The sequence below is a fragment of the Thalassophryne amazonica genome, chromosome 8 (assembly GCF_902500255.1).
Source record: "Thalassophryne amazonica chromosome 8, fThaAma1.1, whole genome shotgun sequence".
Taxonomy (NCBI): Eukaryota; Metazoa; Chordata; class Actinopteri; order Batrachoidiformes; family Batrachoididae; genus Thalassophryne; species Thalassophryne amazonica.
In genome coordinates this window covers 110,028,563-110,041,912 of record NC_047110.1, presented here as the reverse complement: position 1 = coordinate 110,041,912, position 13,350 = coordinate 110,028,563, and the positions used below count along the sequence as shown (strand labels likewise).

General features: G+C 40.0%; 1 protein-coding gene across 3 annotated transcripts in view; it reads right to left on the bottom strand.

The window, feature by feature from the left end:
• The window catches only part of det1 (DET1 partner of COP1 E3 ubiquitin ligase), a 45,369-nt gene that overhangs the window by 21,648 nt on the left and 10,371 nt on the right, over nt 1-13,350 (bottom strand). For all 3 annotated transcript variants that reach the window (XM_034177253.1, XM_034177252.1, XM_034177254.1), the window contains 2 exons: nt 3,971-4,237; nt 3,443-3,655 (listed from right to left, as the gene is read on the bottom strand). In XM_034177253.1, coding sequence (XP_034033144.1) covers nt 3,443-3,655; nt 3,971-4,237 — 480 coding nt within the window. The remainder of the gene's footprint in view (nt 1-3,442; nt 3,656-3,970; nt 4,238-13,350) is intronic.

Here is a 13,350-nt window from a genome sequence, read left to right as displayed (position 1 = left end):
CAGACTGTGTCCCTCTATAGTGTAATTATTGCACAATGAGACAACAGCAGGTGTCAAAGCTGAGTCAGAAGTTTCCCTTTATAACCTTACGACTGCTAAGAAGTCAAAAAGAAAACACATACACACACACAAACACACACACACACACACATATACATATACACTCAACAAAAATATAAACGCAACACTTTTGGTTTTGCTCCCATTTTGTATGAGATGAACTCAAAGATTTAAAACGTTTTCCACATACACAATAGCACCATTTCCCTCAAATATTGTTCACAAACCAGTCTAAATCTGTGATAGTGAGCACTTCTCCTTTGCTGAGATAATCCATCCCACCTCACAGGTGTGCCATATCAAGATGCTGATTAGACACCATGATTAGTGCACAGGTGTGCCTTAGACCGCCCACAATAAAAGGCCACTCTGAAAGGTGCAGTTTTGTTTTATTGGGGGGGATACCAGTCAGTATCTGGTGTGACCACCATTTGCCTCATGCAGTGCAACACATCTCCTTCGCATCATCCGTGAAGAGAACACCTCTCCAACGTGCCAAACGCCAGCGAATGTGAGCATTTGCCCACTCAAGTCGGTTACGATGACAAACTGGAGTCAGGTCGAGACCCCGATGAGGACGACGAGCATGCAGATGAGCTTCCCTGAGATGGTTTCTGACAGTTTGTGCAGAAATTCTTTGGTTATGCAAACCGATTGTTTCAGCAGCTGTCCGAGTGGCTGGTCTCAGACGATCTTGGAGGTGAACATGCTGGATGTGGAGGTCCTGGGCTGGTGTGGTTACACGTGGTCTGCGGTTGTGAGGCTGGTTGGATGTACTGCCAAATTCTCTGAAACGACTTTGGAGACAGCTTATGGTAGAGACATGAACATTCAATACACGAGCAACAGCTCTGGTTGACATTCCTGCTGTCAGCATGCCAATTGCACGCTCCCTCAAATCTTGCGACATCTGTGGCATTGTGCTGTGTGATAAAACTGCACCTTTCAGAGTGGCCTTTTATTGTGGGCAGTCTAAGGCACACCTGTGCACTAATCATGGTGTCTAATCAGCATCTTGGTATGGCACACCTGTGAGGTGGGATGGATTATCTCAGCAAAGGAGAAGTGCTCACTATCACAGATTTAGACTGGTTTGTGAACAATATTTGAGAGAAATGGTGATATTGTGTATGTGGAAAGGTTTTAGATCTTTGAGTTCATCTCATACAAAATGGGAGCAAAACCAAAAGTGTTGCGTTTATATTTTTGTTGAGTATATATGTATGTCTAACCGATACATCGGCTGGTTGATAATATCGACCAATATGAGTCTTTCACAAACATATAGGTGTCACCATTATTTTTGCTAATATTGAAACTTTTATTTTACCAAATAAACAATGGAGAGAAACACTTTGGCTGTTGGAAATGGTGTCATTACGTAGTTTGTGTACAATGTTGTCAAGCATTCCTGGGACCCCCATCGCCCCTGAATAACATTAGCTACAAGATACAGAATCAAAGCGACAAGCTGTCATTAATTTTCAATCAGAATGGATGCTTTACCGCAACAGGCAACAGGCAAGGGGATGCCATGCCACCAGCTAGGCGGGGCCAAAACAGAGAAGAAAACTATTATGCAAATTCTGAGCAATGCAACACAGCAACTGTTAATCATAATGAAAGTGTGTTGGGTGGTTGCTGGTTATATTTACAGTTATTTATTATAAAGTTCATGTTTTTAAGTGTAAAACATCATGCCTCAATTCAATTAAGCCCTGTTTACACCGAGCGGTCCGGGTCGGTGTGGCATGCTATTTTGTGCATTTCCTCATCCAGATTTAGGAATGAGTACCAAAATAACCAACCCGTACTGTACCATTTTTTCAGCACCCTTCAACTGGGGTCCCAAAATTATGGACCGGTTACAAAACGGAGGCGCCAACTCGCTGCTGTGCACTGATTGGCCCAGGAGCTAAAATGAAAGCAGAAATCCTTATGCGGCCATTCATACAGTCCAGACTGTTTCGAATATTAAAACAACTCACACACTGAATAAACATCAAGTCTTAATCTGACCTGTTACATTCTTTCAGTCAGATTCATCATCACAGCTTTATTTTGGAAATTGAAGTCTGAAAATACTTTAATTCCTTGTCATGGCTGAAGAAACGCAGCGTTTTTAAAGAAGTTCTTATGTGTTTGTCTGTTCCCAGAGCATTTCACAGCCTGAAGCACAAGATGCCGGCACCTTGTCTGACAACTAGAAAATTAACTTATTTTAAAAGTTGAAAGAGTCAGAATGCCTCATTCATTCACGCCACTCTTCAGCATTCTGCATGCGATGAAAATAAATGCCATGATCCACCATGAGAAAAATGAAATGAAATTACATTTAAAAAAAATGTCAAATTACTCTGACCTCCATGTGGCGGGGGCGTGGCCGCGCAACAGTGTATGCGCTCTCGACAACGTGCACATCAGCATCTACATGCTCCACCTACCAAACAAAAGGGTACTGCTGGCAGTGGAAATGCAAGCCAAGCCAGACCTAACCGTACCATACAATGCTGTACTGACCCAGACCGCTCTATGGAAACAAGGCTTTATATCATGTCTTGATTGATTCCTGGACAGGATGGTGGATGCGGAAAAAAAAAAAAAAAAAAAAAATCTACATCGAGGGTCAACCTAGAGACACTTTTACGTGGGTTTGTTGAACGTAAGCATGTTGTTGCATGGCAACAAACACACAGCTCTTGACAGATCCTTGGCCTGGTCCGATTGTTGGGAAATCCCAGATGACCGGGGTCTGAGGACCAGCTGCAGCCTTCATCCACCTTCACAGCCATTGGGTTACAAGCCATCACCTCCTCCACTTGATCCGCTGTTGAGGACTTCTTGTTTCACCTGAGCCCCGTTTGCCATCTCGTGTTCAGGGTTCGTGTTGGGCCTTCATGACTACTATAGTGGCCATAGGACACACAAGGTCTCCACCGTATTTCACCCCAACAGGCAATCCCATAATTAATCCATTAACCAGGCACCCTCTGTCACATCTACACAGCTGGTGGAATCATTTTTCAGTAAGCCCTCTTCAAAATTCTTTCATTTTCCCACAACTGTCATGGCAGTATGGCCTCTAAACACCAAAAATATCTCCTGCAGGTTCATGAGGTTGAGCTGAAATATCCACAGAAGCTGTTTTGAAAGCTGCATGAATTCAGGCGCCCTCAGTGAGATGCATGCTCAAAAGAGGTACCGACACTGTAGAACAGAGGTCTTCAACTCATTCCGGAAAGGTGCCGAGAGGGTGCAGGTTTTCTTTGCTACCACCCACTCGGTCCTTTCTGGAATGAGTTGAAGTCCTCTGGTGTAGAACCAGAACACAGTGGTGCAACATCAGGTGTCTGAACACATACGGAAACATTAAACTGTTCACCTGAAAGATGTGAATGGTTTGCTGCTGAACGGACAGCACAGCCAGGATGTTCCTGTAGAGGTAGAGGCCCTGATTGTGAGACAGGATGATCTTGTCACATTTGAAGGACCGGGTGTCGCACAACCTGCCAGTGTGGAGGTCAATGATGTGGAGGGAGTAGTCCTCTAGAGGAGACCGAGGGTTGGGAGTCACAGATTCATTGTTGCGATACACCTGGAGGACAAAGACATATGATGTATGGAATAACCAGGTGGAGACGACAACAAATCTATGAAAGTAAGAAAATATTTAGCCCAAAAGTTATCAATCCACAGCTTTTCTCATGAAGTGATCTACAGCAGCAAACAGCTCTCAATCACCATCATTTAAAGCTATCCGAGAGCAAGAATGACACTTTACAGCCGCTGACAGCTGGCAGGAAGGGATGATTTACCATCTCCTTTTTCTCCAGACAAAACATCACCAGAGCGCACAATCACAAAAAACTCCAATTCAGGAGCAGAGGAGCAAATCTGACAGTGTTGTTACCTCAAAGAAATATGGTGGCGGCTCCTCAGGGACATACACAGCTGAGCCAACAATGACATAGCGACAGTCGTCAGTGAAGAGGCTGCACTCGCGATTTAAGTGTTCTCCATTGGAAGCCACATTAGTAACATGTAGCAAGGAGAAGAAGCGCTCAAACAAGCGGCCTCGGATGTTGAGGGAGCGCTGGTCATTGGCTGTGAGAAGGGTTTCTCCCTCCTGACCTCTCAGCAGGTCCTGAGCAGCCTGACAGCCTTGGTATTCATATATCTGTAGAAGGAACATCAACACTTGAGAACAGTTTTCCCTTCATTTGGATTTGGAGATCTACACAGTGACCATAATTCCAGATCATTACTGTTGAGCAGAAAAGAAATCAGATATGGATCAGACTGAGAATGGTTGCTTTTTTGGACACGGACCAGCTGTTTTTGTCATTTGAGGTCAGCACGCTGCTTCATCCACCACACGATGCAACCACCCCAAGTCCCCAACGGTAATCATTCAGGCAGATAAACGATCCATCCTAACCTCTCAAAAGTAACCAGCTACCTGCTGCAGCCAAGTGAAATGTGGCCACGTCCTTAGACTTAGCCAACACTGAGGCCCCGGAGTGCTAGATAATCAATCAATTAATCAATCAATTTTATTTATATAGCGCCAAATCACAACAAACAGTTGCCCCAAGGCGCTTAATAACCAGGGAATGACCAGGGAATCACTTCATGAGGCCAAAATGGCATAACTCACGCTTGCTCACAATGTAAAAGACATTAGCAGCCCAGAAGAACCTCTTACGCAGTAGAACCTCGAACATATATTTTTAATCTTACACTTTCCCATATTGGTAAATGGACAGCATTTATATAGCGCTTTTACATTCACCCATTCACACAGACACACTCACACACTGATGTCAGGGTGCTGCCACGCCTGGCATTCACCACACATTGGGAGCAACTAGGGGATTAAAAACCTTGCCCAAGGGCCCTTAGTGATTTTCCACTCAGACTGGGTTTTAAACCGAGGACCCTCTGGTCTGAAGCCCAATTAGACCGTCATCTCCCCCATTATGTCATTCTCGTTATGTGGAAATCTGCCTATGTCCTCTCTTTACTGAGAGGAGGGGACCCCTCAGTTCTTAACAACTATATGCTAATATCTAAATTATGTATTTTAGCCAAAGTCTTTGAAAGATTTGTCTGCAAACAAAGATTTTTTTGATACAAATAGTATTTTATCGTTATATCAATCTAGTTTTAGAAAACAACACAGCACAATAAGAGCTGCTATTAATGTTGTAAATGGCATTATCGAGGCGCAGGACTGCAGGAAATATTGTGCAGCTTTTTTCAATGATTTGCCAAAAGTCTTTGACATGGTAGACCATAACACCTTGACAGAAACACTACATAACATTGGCTTAGCTAAGCGTGCTTAGCTGAGTAGGCTGGTTTTCCAACTATTTGACAGCTAGAACTCAATGTGTCCAGTTTGCAGAATGTTCCTCTGCCTTCCTAGCCCCGTGTGAAAGGGTGTGCCCGTGGTTCCATCCTGGGACCACTGTTGTTTTAGATATATATAAACAATCTTTGTGACAATTTATCGAATGCCACTTACTACTTCTATGCAGACAATATAATCATCTACTGTTCCTCCTCCTCAGTAACCAAAACCCTGGAATACCTGCAGGCTGCCTTTGACGTTGCTCAGATCCACTTGACTTAAATTGGTGTTAAATGCAGGAAAATCTAAATGCATGTTGTTTTCAAATGGCAAAGAACGACCATCTAATCTTCGTAAGACCTCAACCCCTCAAGGGGTTAAAATTGAAATAGTCACATCTTAAAAGTATTTAGGTAGCATCATTGATCAGAACTTGTCATTCAAAACACACAAGAAAAGCTCACCTCCAAGTTGAGGGTCAAATTGGGTTTCTTTTTAGGAACAAATCCAATTTCTCCCTCAAAACAAAAGAATACTTGATATCAGCAACTTTTTTTATACCTCTGCAGGATTATGGTGATTTATTGTTTTTGAATGCCCGTGATCAGTATCTCAAGAAATTAGATGCTGTGTTCCACTGTGCTTTGCGTTTTATTACTGATTGCAGAAATCACACACATCATTGTATTTTGTATGCTATTGCTATCTGGCTGTCCTATGTGCACAGGCGCTCACATTGGCTGATCTATACAGAATGATCTTTATATATACACACACACACACACACACAACTATTCTTGGTATAGTTCCTCCTTATCTTTGCACCTACATGTGCAGAAACGAAAAATCAATATGAGCTTCACTCTCATTCTGTTCTGCAGATGGTGGTCCCAAGACTGAGAGCAGAACTTGAAGTGGTGGGCACAGTTCTGCTAATTATTAAAGCTAACATTTTCGTTAGCAAATTGGCTTTTCAGATAAGTTTGAAAACCATCAGTGGACCAATTAGCTTCCGATAAATTTACTTCTGAGAACTTTTAGACTGCTAACATATTTCTGCATAGTGAATAAAACTTAACAGTTAAAAACATTTTATGATTTTAGTGCCTGCCTGCTACATGTTTTGTAGCAGACAGCCATGAATAGCAGAGCTCTATCCTCTGCAGACAGAGGAGAGCTGACTACCAGAGAGAAAGGAAATAGAAGAGAGAAGAGAGGAAGAAAGAAAAGATAATTTTTAACACCATACTGGCCTGCCGGTGTATTACTGGAGCCATGCACCATTTTGACTTACGGTTAAAATTTTTAACTAATTCCAGGAAAGTTATTGAAATTAACATCAAGTCTGTCATTTTACAAAGTGAAAATATCAGCTATATGTTTTAGTTTTAAAGTAATGCACTAATTTGAAGGTTTTAGCATTTATATATGCCACAATGCATTATGGGAAGATTAGTTTCCTGACATCAGTGGTTGGCTGGTCGGTATAACACACAGTTACTGAAACGTGTGGTGGGTTTTACAAATAAATCTGTAAGTGTAAATATGTCATTTGTTTCATCTGCAAAAAAAAAAGAACATTTCAAAACTGAAAATTCGGTCTGTGATTCAGCAGTTTTAGCGAATGTGTGGCTGTTCATACTGCCATGAACACTGCCATCTACTGGACAGCCAAACATTCGTAAAAAAGCTGAATCACAAACAGAATTTTCAGTTTTGAAATTGCCTTTAACAAATTTTTAAAAATTACATATTTACACATACAGATTTATTTGTAAAACCATCACACGTTTCAGTAACTTGGGGCTTATACCGACCAGCCAAACAAGGAAACAAGGAAATTATCTTCTCGTAATGCATTGCGGCATGTGTGTCTAAATGCTAAAACCTTCAAAATTAGTGCATTACTTTAAAACTAAAACATATAGCTGATATTTTCACTTTGTAAAACGACAGACATGATGTTAATTTCAATAACTTGTCTGGAATTAGTTTGTTTAAAATTATAACCATAAGTCAAAATTGTATGTCTGTGCATGACTCCAGTAATAGGCTGGCATGTCTGTATGGTGTGAAAATAGATTATCTTTTTCTTCCCTTCCTCTTCCTTTCTCTCTGGTCACCAGGTCTCTTTTGCTGAGAGAAGGCTGAATGTCTTCAAAAGTGGACCTTTAATCAAGGGATGTTGTGGAGGGCACATCCTGCACACAACACCTTCTTTCCATCTGCATTCGCCCCGGTTTGCAGTCTCTGAGCAGGAACAATCAAGAATTTGTGTATTTCTGTGGAAAGCATGACCTGAATGAGAGGTAAGAAAGTTTTGTGAGCATATTTTACATCATGCCATCCTCAGGAAGAGATTTTAGGTGTATTTTTGAAAGAAAGAAAAAGCTTCTGTGTTCGTTGTTAATATGTCATGGGTCTGCAAGTGTGTGGATGACAAAATAATTACTCCAAATGACAAAAACATGATTTCAAATGATTTGCAAAAGAAAGAACAACCTTGAGGATGTTCGACTATTGGTGTAAGAATCAACAATCAATAGAATACATCACCCGAGAAAATCCAGAGTTTACAGCAAAATGTAAAACATGAGTAAGCCAGGTCTGGAACACCTTGTGGATAGATGAGACAAAAATTCAGCTGTTGCCAAGATGATACAGGAGTGTGGTGGAGGACTATTCATGAGGCAACTACCTCATTAATAAACCACAGTGGAGGCAGTATTATCACCTGGGCAGGTAAAGCTGCTAATTTAACTGGTTTCCCAGTATTTATTAATGACATGAGCACTGACAAAAGCAGCAGCATGAATTTTAAAGTGTTTCAGGCTGGATTAAGCCAGTGCTCCATAACTCCCAGCACATGGACAAGGACCCAAAGAAGGGAACCAAGACTTGTTTTAAAGGTGAAGTACCTTTTTAGTTTTACCATTTAAGTTGTAAAAAGGAATTTCTTATAATGAACATGATCAAAATTTCAATCAATCAATCAACTTTTTTTTTATATAGCGCCAAATCACAACAAACAGTTGCCCCAAGGCGCTCCATATTGTAAGGCAAGGCCATACAATAATTATGAAAAACCCCAACGGTCAAAACGACCCCCTATGAGCAAGCACTTGGCAACAGTGGGAAGGAAAAACTCCCTTTTAACAGGAAGAAACCTCCAGCAGAACCAGGCTCAGGGAGGGGCAGTCTTCTGCTGAGACTGGTTGGGGCTGAGGGAAAAAACCAGGAAAAAGACATGCCGTGAAGGGGGGCAGAGATCGATCACTAATGATTAAATGCAGAGTGATGCATACGGAGCAAAAAGAGAAAGAAACAGTGCATCATGGGAACCCCCCCACAATCTACGTCTAAAGCAGCATAACCAAGGGATGGTCCAGGGTCACCCGATCCAGCCCTAACTATAAGCCTTAGCGAAAAGGAAAGTTTTAAGCCTAATCTTAAAAGTAGAGAGGGTGTCTGTCTCCCTGATCTGAATTGGGAGCTGGTTCCACAGGAGAGGAGCCTGAAAGCTGAAGGCTCTGCCTCCCATTCTACTCTTACAAACCCTAGGAACTACAAGTAAGCCCGCAGTCTGAGAGCGAAGCACTCTAATGGGGTAATATGGTACTACGAGGTCCCTAAGATAAGATGGGACCTGATTATTCAAAACCTTATAAGTAAGAAGAAGAATTTTAAATTCTATTCTAGAATTAACAGGAAGCCAATGAAGAGAGGCCAACATGGGTGAGATATGCTCTCTCCTGCTAGTCCCCGTCAGTACTCTAGCTGCAGCATTCTGAACCAACTGAAGGCTTTTTAGGGAACTTTTAGGACAACCTGATAATAATGAATTACAATAGTCCAGCCTAGAGGAAATAAATGCATGAATTAGTTTTTCAGCATCACTCTGAGACAAGACCTTTCTGATTTTAGAGATATTGCGTAAATGCAAAAAGGCAGTCCTACATATTTGTTTAATATGCGCTTTGAATGACATATCCTGATCAAAAATGACTCCAAGATTTCTCACAGTATTACTAGAGGTCAGGGAAATGCCATCCAGAGTAACGATCTGGTTAGACACCATGCTTCTAAGATTTGTGGGGCCAAGTACAATAACTTCAGTTTTATCTGAGTTTAAAAGCAGGAAATTAGAGGTCATATATTAAAAATTTAATATAATAACATGACGCCACGGCACAGGTGATAGCAATGGACAAAGCTAGTAAACATTTATGACAAGAGATCTTCTTTGGAAGAACTCACGATAACAACTGGACGAAATATTCTGCTGTACAGTGAAGACGACACTCAGACAGGTGTACAGAAAAATGGCACACCTGTCTAATAAGAATAATAATTATGATTATTCTTATTAGACAGGTGTGCCATTTTAGTTGCCAAGATTCATATTTGTTAGTTATGGTTTTCCTTGTTTAGTTTTTTAATGAGTCACTGGGAGACAACACTTTATCATAGCTTCAGTCAACTCTATATACAGTTGTGCTCAAAGGTTTACATACTCTCGCAGAATTTTTTTTGGCCATTTTTCAGAGAATATGAATGATAACACAAAAACTTTTTTCCACTCACTTTTTTACTCTTTTTAAATCATGACGACAACAGAAGCTATCCAAATGACCCTGATCAAAAGTTTATATCCCCCTGTTCCTAATACCGTGTGTTGCCCCCTCCTGACAGCTTGGAGACTTTTGTTGTAGTTATGGACGAGGCTCTCTAGTGGTGAAGCTGCCACTGAATATGTCTTGGAGTTTATTTACATCAATTAAGACAAAATTCAAACAGTACGGCACTCTATGGTAAATCAGTGTGGAGTAGACAGTTCTCAAAAACTGAGTGACAACAAGAAGGAGAAGAGTGAGGAAAGACACCAAGACACACAGACAAACCAGAAGTTATAGGCTTCTGTGGCTGTGATTGGAGAAATTGTGCACAGTGCAAGCTTTGCATTTTGTATCCCCAGCTTCATGATGAAGTCGTACAGAGGAGGATTTTATAAAAAACAAAACAAAAAAAAAACTGAACGTTCAGCTACAATTTGCCACAAGGTACATCTGGGATGTAAGCCTAGATTTGATCTGTTTTGGTGAAAGAATATTGTTCTCCACTCTACTCCACTATGAAGCTAAGAATTCACCCTAAATAAATAATTTTACCAGTAATAAAATTAGCTGTGATTTTGCAATATATAGTTGTATGCAAACGTTTGGGCACCCCTGATAATTTTCATGATTTTCCTTTATAAATTATTGGTTGTCTGGATCAGAAATTTCAGTTATAACAGATAAACACACTGATTTTTGAGAAGTGAAATAAAGTTTCTAGTATTTACAGAAAGTGTGCAATAATCATTTAAACAAAATTAGGCAGGTGCATAAATTTGTGCACCCTTGTCATTTTATTGATTTGAATACATTTAACACTAATTATTGGAACACAAAATTGGTTTGGTAAGCTCATTGACCCTTGACCTCCTTACACAGGTGAATCCAATCATGAGAAAGAGTATTTAAGGTGGTCATTTGCAAATGTTTCCCCTCTTTGCATCTCTTCTAATGAGTGGCAAAATGGGAGCCTCTAAACAACTCTCAAATGGCCTGAAAACAAAGATTGTTCAACATCATGGTTTACGGGAAGGATACAAAAAGCTATCTCAGAGATTTCGGCTGTCAGTTTTCACTGTAAGGAACAAGAAGACCACAGGCACAGTACTAGTTAAGGCCCGTAGTGGCAAGCCAGGAAAAATCTCAGATAAGATGAAGCGAAGGATGGTGAGAACAGTCATAGTCAACCCACAGACCTGCTCCAAAGACCTACAACATGATCTTGCTGCAGATAGTGTCTCTGTGCATTGTTCAACTATACAGCGCACTTTGCACAAGGAGCTGCTGTATGATTCTGTAATGCAGAGGAAGCCTTTTCTGCATACATGCCACAAATGGAGTTGCTTGAGGTATGCTAAAGCACATTTGGACAAGCCAGCTTCATTTTGGAATAAGCTGCTGTGGACTGATGAAACTAAAATTGAGTTATTTGGACAAAACAAGGGGTGGTATGCGTGGCTGAAAAAGAACACAGCATTCCAAGAAAAACACTTGCTACCTACAGTAAAATTTGGAGGTGGTTCCATCATGCTGTGGGGCTGTGTGGCCAGTGCAGGTACTGGGAATCTTGTTAAAGTTGAGGGTCACATGGATTCCATCAATATCAGCAGATTCTTGAGAACAATGTTCAAGAATCAGTGACAAAGCTGAAGTTGCACCGAGGCTGGGTCTTTCAACAAGACAACAACCCTAAACACTGCTCAAAATCTACTAAGGCATTCATGCAGGGGAACAAGTACAACATTCTGGAATGGCCATCTCAGTCCCCAGACCTGAATATTATTGAAAATTTGTGGTGTGATTTTAAGCGGGCTGTCCATGCTCAGAAACCAACAAACCTGAGACGTTTTGTTAATAAGAATGGTCCAAAATACCTTCAACCAGAATACAGACTCTCACTGGAAGCTATAGGAAGTGTTTAGAGGCTCTTATTTCTGCAAAAGGAGGATCTACTAAATGTTGATGTATTTTTTCTGTTGGGGTGCCCAAATTTATGCACCTGCCTAATTTTGTTTAAATAATTATTGCACAATTTCTGTAAATACTAGAAACTTCATTTCACTTCTCAAATATCAGTGTGTTTGTCTGCTATATGATATATTTAACTGAAATTTCTGATCCAGACAACGAATGATTTATAAAGGAAAATCTTGAATATTATCAAGGGTGCCCAAACTTTTGCATACAACCGTACTAACTAGATTTCAACAAAAAGGAAATTTTGCTCCTATCATGAAAAATTGAAGGGGACATAACCTTTAAGTAATAGAATAATCTGCACTGACTGAGTCAATGAAGCAATTTTGATCACAAGTTATACTTACTAACCGAGAAAAAAAAAAACAACAAAACAAGTCGGTCGCTGACTGCAAAACATTTGCAAACAAGTATTAAAATGGAAACTAGCATATTGCCGGTGGGGATCCATGGGCTCTAGATTGTTTAGAAAATAGGTAGGTGACATTTTTCAAGGGTGGTAATAAATCGTGCAAAGTTTCTATAATGAGTTGGAATGGTGTGTGAGTCCAGAATGTTTTACTGAACCTTAAACCTCAACAGTTTTTAGAAGAAGAACTCAAACCCTTTTATTTCCTATTAATGATAGAATTTTAATGTTAATTTAATGTCTTAATGCATTTATAAATTGTTTAGGTTATTGTTATCATATACACACTATTATTACGGTCATTAATGTTTTTATTTTATCGTTGTTTGTCATTTAAATGGACTACAATGGAAATAAGTGTTGTTCACTTTCTTGTGTCATCCATGAAAATTCAGTAAGGTATATCTTCTATTATACATTCTAATTCTAAGGTAGAACTCTGCTAGTGTATACTAAAGTATATCTAAATATCTAAAACAAAGAAAAAATAAGAAGAGTAGAGCCACTTAGGTGTCTGGCCTTGAGAACCAGGGATGGTAGGTTGAAAAGCTTTTTTTTATCCCATGGGAACTCTCCCTACCCACCTAAGTGGCTTAAGAAAATGGACAGCATGTATATAAGTGATATTTACACAATCAGGGTAGCAAACAACATATTCAAGAAATATAGTTACAACATAATATTATAGGAGTTACCTTCTAAAACCTAAATATTCATACAGAAAAAGATTGTAGTATATGTTAATCTAGTCTGTAGACTTATTGTAAAACTAAATTATAGCTAGTAGGCTAAGCTATAAATATAAAAATATATAAATAAGCTATAAATATGGTTATTTTATTGTAGAAACAGAAGCTATGATGTAATATGTTTTAGGTATCTATCTAAAGTTAACCCTGCTAGCTTACCTTAGGAAGACAAAATCCATACTCTAC